At 37.2% G+C, this 12,158-nt stretch overlaps 1 protein-coding gene across 3 annotated transcripts in view; it reads right to left on the reverse strand.

Annotated features, from left to right (window-relative positions):
* The window catches only part of KLC1 (kinesin light chain 1), a gene marked incomplete at its 5' end in the record, with an annotated part of 29,842 nt that extends 20,725 nt beyond the window's left edge, over positions 1 to 9,117 (reverse strand). For all 3 annotated transcript variants that reach the window (XM_082485995.1, XM_082485996.1, XM_082485994.1), the window contains 3 exons: positions 1,806 to 1,884; positions 5,140 to 5,370; positions 8,857 to 9,117. In XM_082485995.1, coding sequence (XP_082342121.1) covers positions 1,806 to 1,884; positions 5,140 to 5,370; positions 8,857 to 9,117 — 571 coding nt within the window. The remainder of the gene's footprint in view (positions 1 to 1,805; positions 1,885 to 5,139; positions 5,371 to 8,856) is intronic.
* Between the last annotated feature and the right edge of the window lie 3,041 nt (positions 9,118 to 12,158).

Raw genomic sequence — 12,158 nt, forward strand, 5'->3', positions numbered from 1 at the left:
CATACTTCACAGCAGTCATGCTGTCTTTAACAGTGACAGTGAAAACATAACCATTTTATGCTTCATGCTCTGTCCAGTACTGTTTTAATTTACACTTCTATTAGCTCAAATGGCCAAATGTAATAAACCAATGAAGAAAGCAGGAAACTATTTCAGCTCAGCAAATGATTAACAATCCTCAAGATTGTATCATAGTTTTGCACTTACAAATACTCACGTTTCCCTGTGGAAAGGAACATTAACACAGACAAGCCAAATACCTGCAGAAAAGGTCAAATGATTTGTCCTTTTTCCTTTATTCTCCTTCTCTAAACATACAAAATTTTTTTTGTTTCCCTTTGTTTGCTATACCAGGGAATACTTAAGGTTGGCACATAAAAGATTAAAACTCCTTGGATGCCACTAACAACAGTTGCAAGAGAAAAGGCAATGAGTCAAAGTCAGCGTTAGTCTTTAGGTTTTACTTTCTAACTCTCACGGGTAGCAGCTTATTTTCCAGTAGCTCCTAATCTTTGGTTGTTGCAACCACCACCCTCTCACTCCCCCCCCAAATATACTACCCTTTTCCTCTTCACCTCGGAGATTTCTGGGAAGATTGAGAAAACTACCTCTAACTCATTTTCATTAAATTCTAGACAACACACAAGATAAGGGCTCCTGCTGTGAGCCTGACTTTCTTCTCTCCTTTCTATTAAGCAAAACAGCAAGTGGGAACCTTTTTATGTCAGCAGAATCATACAATCCCAAGCCTACATCCACAATCATTGCCTACCAAAGCACTGAAGCATTTCAGTGTTTTTCCTGGACATCAAGGAAATTACTGAAATGTCAACTTTGTCTTCTGTAATGCAAAATAAGGTAGATGGACTATGCAGGTATATAGACAGCTTTGCCATTCAATTTTCCTACTACAAAGGAAGGAAAGATGAGCTCAGCATAGTCAACACTAACCTATTCTAAACTCTTCGAGTCTTCCTTTCCATTGACAGCTACAGACAGCATTACCAAATTACCAACCATGCAGTGTATCTTCTGTACGTTCCCATGAAGAAAATTTGAAACTCTGCTGATTACAAAGGTGGGACCCTTCAGACATTTCTTCTGAAGTCATTTCCCCACTAAGAACCATTGTATTATGAGCCCACTGAATGTACACTACAATATCAATACATTATATAATATCAACTTTACACCCATATGAAAAAACCACATTTCACTAAGCAGGCCTTACCTATTAATGTCTTCTTTCAACCCCACTATCATACCCTACGTCAAACATCACTGCATATTCATCAGTCCTTCTGACCTCAAGACAATATTTCAAGAATGAGTAGTAAAACTAAGGAAGACAGTATCAGGAAAGGACAAAAGATTATAGCAGAAAGACTTCGTACTGAAACCTGCCCCAAAATGTTAAATCAGATCATGAAAAAGGTCATTAACAGAATTCACCATCCAGGCAGACCATCAAAAAGCTTCAACGTTTCAGAATCTGCCTCAGTCACTTGGAATAAACTTTTTCCTTTCTGAGGCCCACATGAAAGACTGTGGGACCAATTTTGTACTGAAGTCAGTCCCAAGAACTTTACACAGCTAGTAAATGCTCTCTATAAAACTATGCCCCAGTTCTATACATATTAACGTACAGAACGTACCAATGACTGGTTTCCTTATTCTAGCAGAGGCATTCACCACTCCGCTGTATCCCAGAGGACCCCAAACATGGATTCATTTTTGTAAAGAGCATCTTTATATTCTGCATTGTATATGTTATATTCTAACATTGTTATCTGAAGTGTACTTACTTCCTTGTCCTTGGTCATCTTCATCATTGGGAAATAAGTCATCCAAAGGTTCTTTGGTGGAATCTGTATCTTTATCCTCCTATAGAACAACCCCAAACCCAAATTGTTACACTTAAATCTAAGGCATAAAAGGACAGTCCATTTAATCAGCAACATTAAAGGAAAACCCCACATCGAGAACTTAAGAATTGCCAAGAATAATATTTCTCATAGAAGTTTAACGAAGGTCTTCTGTTCAAGTATTTACATACTCTGTCCTGAAACAATACAGGACACCTTCAGGAGAGCCAGGAATAGAAATGAGGTCTCCTAGATTTCAGTCTCAATTTAAGCACAGAAGAACACATTTGCTATTCCTACAGACACATTATGCCTAATGAAAGTGCCCAGTAAGGAGTGAGTGCTACTGAATACAGAATTGTCCGCTCCACTTTTTTAGGCATAAAAGCAGTTACAGATGAGCAAGGGAGACAAATACGGAGACTCACCTCCTGAAGGAGAATAAAGTTGCACCAGCAACTTTAATTCTGTCATCTCAATTTCTGAGTACTCAACTTCTGCACAAATAATATATTTTGCAATTGTGATCTGCTTACAAGGTAGACTCTATGAGACTACCTCTACTTCAGCAAGGCTTTTGACACTGTCTCCCATAACACCCTCATAGGTAAGCTTAGGAAGCCTGGGTTAGATGAGTGGACAATGAGGCGGATCAAGAACTGGCAGAATGGCAGGGCTCAGAGGGTTGTGATCAGCAGCTCAGGCTCTAGTTGGAGGCCTGTAACTAGCAGCGTTCCCCAGGGGTCAATACTGGGTCCAGTCTTGTTCAACATATAAATCAATTACCTGGATGAGGGGACAGAGCATACCCTCAGCAAGTTTGCTGATGACACAAAACTGGGAGGGGTGGCTGACACACCGGTAGGCTGTGCCACCATTCAGTGAGACCTGGACAGGCTAAAGAGTTGGGCAGAGAGGAACCTAATGAGGTTCAACAAGGGCAAGTGTAGGGTCCTGCACCTAGGTAAGAATAACGCCATGTACTGGTACAGGTTACGGGTTGACCTGCTGGAAAGCAGCTCTGCAGAGAGGGACCTGCAATGCCTGGTGGACAACAAGTTGATCATGAGCAAGCAATGTGCTCTGGTGGCCAAGAAGGCCAATGGTATTCTGAAGTCCATTATAAAGAATGTGGCCAGCAGGTCGAGGGAGGTTATCCTCCCCCTCTCCTCTGCCCTGGTGAGGCAACATCTGGAGTACTGTGTCCAGTTCTGGGCTCCCCAGTCCAAGACAGGAAACTACTGGAGAGAGTCCAGCGGAGGGCTACAAAGATGATAAGGGAATGGAGCACCTCTCTTATGAGGAAAGGCTGAGAGACCTGCGTCTGTTTAGCCTGGAGAAGGGAAGACTGAGAGGGGATCTCATCAATGCTTATAAATATCTAAAGGGGTCGTCAAGAGGATGGGGCCAGATTCTTTTCAGTGGTGCCCAGCAACAGGACAAAAGGCAATGGGCACAAACTGGAACACGGGAAATTCCATCTCAAGGTGAGGAAAAACTTCTTTACTTTGAGGGTTGCAGAGCACTGGAACAGGCTGCCCAGAGAGGCTGTGGAGTCTCCTTCTCTGGAGATACTCAGAACCCGCCTGCATGCATTCCTGTCCAACCTGCTGTAGGTGAACCTGCTTTGGCGGGGGGGGTGGACTAGATGATCTCCAAAGGTCCCTTCCAACCCCTACCATTCTGTGATCTGTAAGGTTCAAAAGCAAAAACAAACAAACAAAAACACCCCACTCGGAAGGAAGTTCACCTCCAATAGTCTCCATCTGAAACCATATTAATTTCTGCACAATCCATCAGTGTATATTGATTTTAAACATCCAAAGATCATTCCAGATCCCACAATTGTGTAAAATAAAGAAACAGATCATCCCTCAATCCTGTTTCTTAAACGTCAAGTTTACACAATATAAATAGTTGAAGTTCTCAGAAATGTTAATCTCAGAAAGGAGAAAACCCAGGAGCAGAACACATTCTTTTTTTTTGGGCTCTCCATCCAACACCTTTTTCCACAGATGAGAAAAAGGCAACTGCTGCTAGCATTCAAGTCGAATGGTGGCAAAGTGCAAAACCAGCAGATTGATGGGACTAGATCTCAGATGGGAAGTCCACAGTTCTAAGTGTGCTGATTCCAACCTCATACTGAGTATATACAATTGACTGTTTTCAAAGGCTAACAACAGAGACTGTCCATATGGTTAGTTAAACTATAAAGATGCTTTGCTTACTATGACCCTATTTGCCAAGGCCATCTGCAGATTACAATTCAACAGTTAGCTCAAAATCCCAATATTCCCTCCTCCTGCCTCTTTTCTAAACAGGCTTCACAGGCAGTATTCAGCTACAAAGACAAACTCATGAAATAGCACTGAAAAACACAGTGTGCAACTGACCAAAACAACTCTGACTACTCACAATATGTTAAAAAGGATTTAGTCAAGCTGTTGGTTAAGCATGATTAACATGCATACATTATCAACCATTATGTTGCCGAATTAATTGGTTATGAAAAACAGTTCTTTCCAAGACCTCACTGAGAAGGTCTGAACACACAAAATGAGGTATTTCTCTACAGTGCCATTTAACTTAAGAAAAAAACAAACAAACAAACAAAAGGATAATAAGAAGGGCAGATAATTCAGAAGTCATTTTAAGTGATAAGTTACTTCTGTAAATTAAAATTTTATCCATTTTTTCTCTGAATCTAAGAATATGTAACACAATGGGCTAGCTAAACATGACTGAAAACGTGCAGATGCTCACAATGTCTGGCAGAAGGTCATGAAAGGGCATTCAATAACATCCCATCCTAGTGTAAATTCTCAACAGATCTAAAAGCTACACACTAATTTCACTACACAAAAATTAAATTTCTTGCAGTCAAAATAAATCAAGTCCCCTATGTATTTAGAATCTCTAATAGTTTACATTTCCCACTTATTTTAACTGTTGAATTTACAGCAGGAAATTTTTGGCTTGAAGTTCAGTTCTCCCTACTTTTTTAAGCTAATATGATACTAAATAAGTATTTACGGATTTTGACCCTGATATGTATTTTATTACCTACAGACAGTAAAACATTTACTATCTTAAAATAAGAATGAAATGAACTCTCAGAATATTTCTGCAAGCTATGTGACAGTGGTACAAGGTGAGCATTTTAATGACAAGTTTATGTTAGAGACAAATAAAAAGCTTATATCTGTCATTTCTTGGTAACAAGGGAGATTACAACACATAAATGTAAGATGCTTTTTACTATACAGCTACTTACTGATGGTGAAATATCATCATCATATTTTTTCAACTGATTCATGAATTCTAGGTGTTTCTTCTCTTCCTCCAGTTGAGCCACAGATTGCTCACTTTTCTGTAGTTTCTGTTGTGTATTGGCTAGTTCGTCCCGTAGCCACTGATTTTCCTGGCATAGCCGGCGAACCTGAGCACGCAATTTCTGCTTCTCTGATTCCACTGCATTTAAGTGATTTGACAAGGCCATCATTACCTAAAAACCAGAAGGTGTCACATAACATACTTCCTCTAGAATGCAGTTCTGTATTTAACATAAAAGCCTTTTCTTATTTAAAACCTATGTCAGCTGTGAAATCTGTTAAACATTCAGATGTCTCTTCTTTATATATCTGGCTCTCACTTCTCCTCTGAAGTTTTATACCATTTGTTCAGCCAGAATTAATCTAAAGGAACTCTTTACTAATGATTGTTTTCCAGGACTTTGACTTCTGACAACTTGTTTTAGAAATCCCTGAAGATTACACATAACTTTTATATGAAAAATTTGAACTAGGATTTAGATTACTGAAAATGGAAATCTCTGTTCCACTAACATGAAATGAAGCAGTAATACTTTTAACTTGAAGGATCACAAAAATAACCTAAGAACTAATACAGAGTTCTAATTTAAGAGCTTTCAGACAGAAAAGGATTCATATACATGCTTACAGTTCATAAGGATGAACACCTCAGCATAATGATAATATTTTTGAACGGACAATTATACTACTGAGATCTAAATGCACAACAACACAAATTTATATAAGCACATTGATATATATATCAAACTTGAGTGTGCAGACAGTCATGTATTTGAACACAGGACAAAAAAAAGAACAGCCATAAAAGCAGCCTACTTTGATCCTTATTTTTTCTTTGCTAAGCAAAGTTAAATTAAAAAGGAGCTTGCTAAGTGAAAGCCAGCCACTACATACAGAAGATACTCTCCCTTCACTGTTTATGTAATCTCCCACTGATACATGTAGAACAGCTGATAGCAATCCCAGAAAGCACACCTTGTAAGAATGGGCAACTGGTGATAATAAAAATCTTCTTTTAGAAGAGTTTGAAATGACCAAGTTATTAGTATTTCACCTCCTCAATTCATGTTTCTTTAAAACAAAGTTACTTTGAAGTGTTTTTAAACTAAATATTTAATGTGAAACAGATGGCATGCTTAGCTGGTATTTCAGGTTTCAAAAAAAAAAAATAAATATATCAAGCCTTTAGAAACTACTTTTTCCTATAAAGGCAAGATAAAACTCCAGGTGTAATTTCTTAATACCAGTCCAAATCTCCAGACTTCAGCACCTACCTATTTCCATATTCAAAATTGTTAACAATTTAAATTACTTGGCCTATTCAAACAGTGGCATTTGTAACATAAGAAAGTATATTTAGGAAAGCTGGGATAATACGGTCAACATACTCGAACAACGTTCTACAAGCTACAGCAAACTAAAATCCTTTGTAATCTTACCCTCTAGAACTAACTGAAACAAAGGTTTGATTACTTCTTCAGCAAAGTCAGTTTCATTTTCATGGAATTAACACATGTTATCAGACCTACATCCATGTCACAAAACACCTATAAAATAATTCCGCATCTTAATTTAAATACTTTATTTAAATTAAAAAAAAAGTACATTGTTGCAACCCAAAACATGCAGGGAGAGTAGGCTTATCAGGTCTGAGAGTAGTGGTCTGAAGTGTAACTGCTTTCCTAACAAAGGCAGTAAATGCAGTATTCTTGGCTCCTTGCCACCACAGTTCACAACACACCATGTGGGACAAAGGCGGCAATAACATCTGCAACTGAGGCTGCTGAATCCCAATAGAGCCAAGCTTTCTGGAGTCCCAATACCACCTCAAAGTTAGGAAAGAGAAGCTACTCATTCACTCACAGATCTTCTACAAACACCAGCTAAAGATAACGTAATGACTGCAATTTTATTCCATGTATCTTCTAGTATTTTCTTCCAATACAAGGGATCAAAGCTTGTACAATATATTAAAGCCTGACAGTCTCTACTGTAATGTTCTACATTCCCATTTCTGGTAACCTGTATTTATTCACTCTCTCAGGCCTCAATTTACCGTGATCCAATGCACACAACTTCCAGATCACTAAATAATAATAGCTCGATCCAGATGAGAAGGCTGATCACAGTTATAGACCAGTATAAAGCCGATTAATATAAAGTTAAGTCAACCGATACAAAGCCTATTAATACAAAATTAAGTCATTGGCATTTTCAACTCATTTGCAAACACTCTGCCATTTTGTACTGATGACTGTGTTGCATCACATCGTCTCAGGTTTTTGACCTAGTACAAAATACCCTAAATCTGGACTGTAAATATAGTCCCAACATCTTGACTAAACATGCATCTTCACACTCATCTTCTGCAGACGATACCTTCACCAACTAAGACAGTTCACAGAAATCAGTTCAGAGTCCTCTCTTTAACACATCAGTGAAAGTTGTTCAGATTCTGTACTTGATTCTTAACCTTTAAAATGTTTTTAGATTCAATTTTGGTTTAGTAAAATGTTTAATAAACATTAGAGATTCTTAAGCTCCAGGAGTATTGTGAGCTACTATAAAGAATCTCAAAATCAAGGTGTTCTGGTTTCAGCTGGAAGAGAGTTAATTTTCTTTCTACCGGATGCTATGTTTCAGACTAGGTATGAAAGGAATGTCAATAATCCATACTGGTTTAGATGTTGCTGGGTGATGTTTAAACTATTCAAGGGCTTTTTTCAGCTTCCCATAAAAGCTGAGAAGGAGCATAGACAGAACAATGGAACAGTCAAAGGAGTATTCCATATCATACATGTCATGCTCACTATACAAATTGGGGCTGGTTGGGAGGCAGGGATCCATGATCACTTCTCAGGTTGGGCTGGGCAACCAATTCACTGAGTGGTGAGAGCAACTTGTGATGTATTACTTTATCTCATATATTTTTTACCATTGTTATTATTATTACTACTACTACTGTTATTTTCCTTTTTCTGTTATTGTTCTATTACCTGTCTTTATCTCAACCCACGAGGTGGGGTTTTTTTTCCCTTTCACCTCCTTTTCTCCCTCTTCTCCCTACCCTTCTGGGGGAGGGGGGAAGGTGAAGAACTGCACAAGCAGTTGTGTGGTCCTAGCTGCCAGCTGGGGTTAAACCAGGGAGGGTTTATTCCCTTCCTCAGGGAAGGAAATAAAAATATGAATTTAAGGTTACAGCAGAGCTCAAAGGTTGGAGCAAATTCCTTTATTTGTGAGACCTCCCTATGCAATAGTTTAGGGTTAAAATGAACCAATACTCATTTCTTAAGCTGCTCAAACATTATCTGCCTAATGCTGTGGAAAAGTTGAAACAGAAAAGAGCAACTGTCTCACTGAAGTAAAGAGGAGCTCAGTTATGAACTTCAGTGCTCTAAAAATAATTATTTCTGTAACACAGCAAGACAGCCAATATCTACCTCTATTAAGTACAGCAGTTTTCTTCCTTAACATACAACAACCTAAATGTCCCAGCACATTGCTAATATTCAGAGTAAGGCAAATGTAAGTCCTTCAAAACTGATCTCTGTTTACTTCAAAATTTCCAATAACAGGTCAAATAATGATCTTTCATGTATTTCTTTTACACTAAAAATTCATTCCAAGTCCGAAAGGCTTTCTTTCTACTGGAATTTTACCTGTGCTTCACTAAGGCCAAGCTCCAGCATTTCCAGTGACTTCCGAATCATGTTTGATTTTTCTTCAACCAGATTAGTTTCATCATCTTTCTTCAAACATTTCAGCGTTTCAAGTAAGCTCTGTAAAATTGAATTGTGTTCATTCTTCAGTGCCTCTAGTCCATTAATCACTTGCTTAGTTTTGGCAATGATTTCATCTTGAGTGAGCTTCTCCAACTTCTCTTCCTTTAAATACACCATTGTGGACATGTTTTCATACATTCTGAAATGGAAGAGCACACTAGTTAACCCAGAAGTAAAAAATGAAAAAAGCAATTCTCTATAACTGAACAAAGCTTTCCTTTAAGAAGTCATTAAAACATACAAATTTGAAATGTATATTCAGCATGCAATTATATTTTTGCACAACTTTTACAATGCTTTAAGTCCTGGATTTGAACAGCATTTCAAGTTTTCCAGCTTCTATTTTCAGAGTTAATACGATAGCCAAAGTATGTGCTCTTATATCACATTAAAAAAAAAAAAAAAAAAAAAAAAAAAAGAGGTTGCTCTTTCTGTGTATATACACTCAAATTACCCTCTCTGTTGCGACCTCCTACAATGTGATACCTACCAGGCATACCCATTTGTCACAAAGGAGCTGTACACTACACTGGTTTATTTTGTAATAATATATTGTCTTAAAACACAATTCGGGGAAACTGAATTTGGTTCTATCACAGTTTAATACAAGAACTTCATATCACAAATATATGTAATACAGAGTGTATACATCTGTATAAAACATCTAATCTAGCATGGCATTAGAAATTAACTCACCAAAACCTGATGAGCAGAATGATATTTAAACATTTGTCATTTATAACTTGAGAACTATTACCCAGCATGCTTAAATGACACTTTTAAAAGCACATACTCTCTAAAATTGTGTATAAAAATGAACTACAGTTTAATGTAAGCCAAATTTATAAATAAATGTTTAACATGCACAGTCATATAAGAAATTGTTACAGATTATGCTAGCTTTAGTATACAACTCAGCCTTAATTATCATCAGCATGTTTTCACACCTTCAATTAACAATCTCCATCCTGGATACAAAGAACTGCAGCTTTGATCATACAGAAATTAAAACAGCAGAGCACATCTAATGAATAGGGACTTCCATTTTGCATTAGAGAAATTCTGAGAAATATGATTTGTAAATAGCTACAGTTTTTCTACAACATTCCAAAATAAGTATGTGATCATTTGTCTATCTTACATGTACTGTGGTAGCAATCCTTCTGCATGCTTCAATATTTTGTAGTCATTTGATACCAAAGATAGAAGGTAGGTGTCTGCATGTAATGCATGTATAGACGTTTAAAAAAAACGCACATTTTAACCACCATTGTAGAAGTTAAATGAATTCTAGGTGATGAATACAGGTAAATTAACAGCTGTTCACCATTATAAAAAGAATACACAAACCGAAGAAAGTAGTACTTAAAAATACATTCAGCCTTGCAATAGTCATGCCTTCATGCAAAAAGAATAAAAGAAGTACCTATTCAACATGAAATCTAGCCAGAAGACAAATCTCTGCACACAATTACATCTAGGGTGTGAAATGGACACTAATTTGTTACTATAAGGAAGAAAGATCATAGAATCGCACACAGTTCTGAATATACTGAAGTTGCAACTAACGAAGGCTAAGCCAGCACAGAAGCTTTTGAGGAAAGGAAAAGCAGGTTTAAACCCAATGGGGCAAAACACACTTAAAGCCCATCACAACAGTAGACCTGTTTTACAAATATATGCTTCTTGTCTCAATCCAGTGTGCCAGATTTTTAAGACACCTCATTCTAATGGTTTAGTGGTGGTTTTGGCAGCATTAGGTTGATGGTTGAACTCAATGATCTTAAAGGTCCCTTCCAATCTAGACAATTCTATGATTCTATAAACGTAGCTATAAGCTTTCACTGCCTCAGAGCTATCAGTACAAGCAACTGTACTGGAGCTGGTGTAAAGTCAAAAGCTACAGAAAGACGCAGATTGATTTGAAGGTCCACACAGCCAGGGAGAGGGATTCTCAAGTCTCCTCTAGTGAGAATTGTTAGAACTCTAATCTCTCCCACTGACAGAAAAGGAATAAATCTTTCTACGTAGGTTTCATAGGGTCTCTGTTTAAATGATCACTGTGTAAAACACTACATTTGGACAATGTTGTTCAGAGAATTGTTTAGAAAACCAGAGGATAACAAACGTAATTTATCACGCTATCCTATCTGGTTCTTTGAAGGAATAAGATTAATAAATAAATATCTATTATCTTTTAAGATTAGTGTGGAGGTATGGTGCTATTTCTATGATTTTTTTAAAAAAATATATTTTACAAAAGGGCATTACCTATTCATCAAACAAGACCATATTTGAATTCATAATCATACAATTAGTTTTGCGCGCCCTAAGGCAGCAAACCCCATACAGGAAGCAACGTAGTTAAGTCTGTATGCAGGAAGTAGACTCGCATGTATACAGAGGAAAAGAGACAAAACCTACTATGCCTTTCTACTGTCACTTTTCAAAAGTGTTAATTCTTTCTTCCTCTATTTCTTCCCTACAGCTCCTGACAGTTTTATTCTGTACACAGTCCACTGCACTGCAAATTTTACCTGTTCTAGGACAGGAATTCTAGATTCAAATACTAGTTTTTAATTCAGTGTACAAGTGAAATCAAAACAAAAAATTAAGATGTACAGAGGTTTAGTTGGAAAACAGAATTTTGGATGAGGGAATAAAACACGCAATGCAGCCAGAGTTACAGATGAGGTAGCTGGCTTAAGCAACTTACATATCACATTAAATATGTGCCTGTGTAAATCTTGAGTATTACCTTCCTGGTTTACTTACTACAACATAGTAAATATGCTAAGGTACAAAAGTCACTTTAACACTTTCCAACACTTTAAAAATAATTTAAAAAATCAAGCAATTTGCCTCAAACACACAAAAATTATGAACTTGGACAGATGAAGACAAAAAGCCCAACAATGAGACCTACTAAAGAGGTTTTTGCAGAGTTTTAAAACACAAAGTCCAGTCAAACAAAGGGATTGAGAATAGCAAGAATCTGAACCAAAGAAAACAGAGCCAAGCCTACTGTCTTTCAGTCATGTAACCACTGGGATAATCTCATCATATACAAACGACTTAAGTGGCTGTATCTTTAATCAGTTTAAGTATTTTGTTATCCATAAAACTTTCAAACCAGTTGTGCTAGTAATGCTGACATCACAATTTGTGTCTAAATTCTC

Source organism: Vanellus vanellus (assembly GCF_965231255.1).
Source record: "Vanellus vanellus genome assembly, chromosome: 6".
NCBI lineage: Eukaryota > Metazoa > Chordata > Aves > Charadriiformes > Charadriidae > Vanellus > Vanellus vanellus.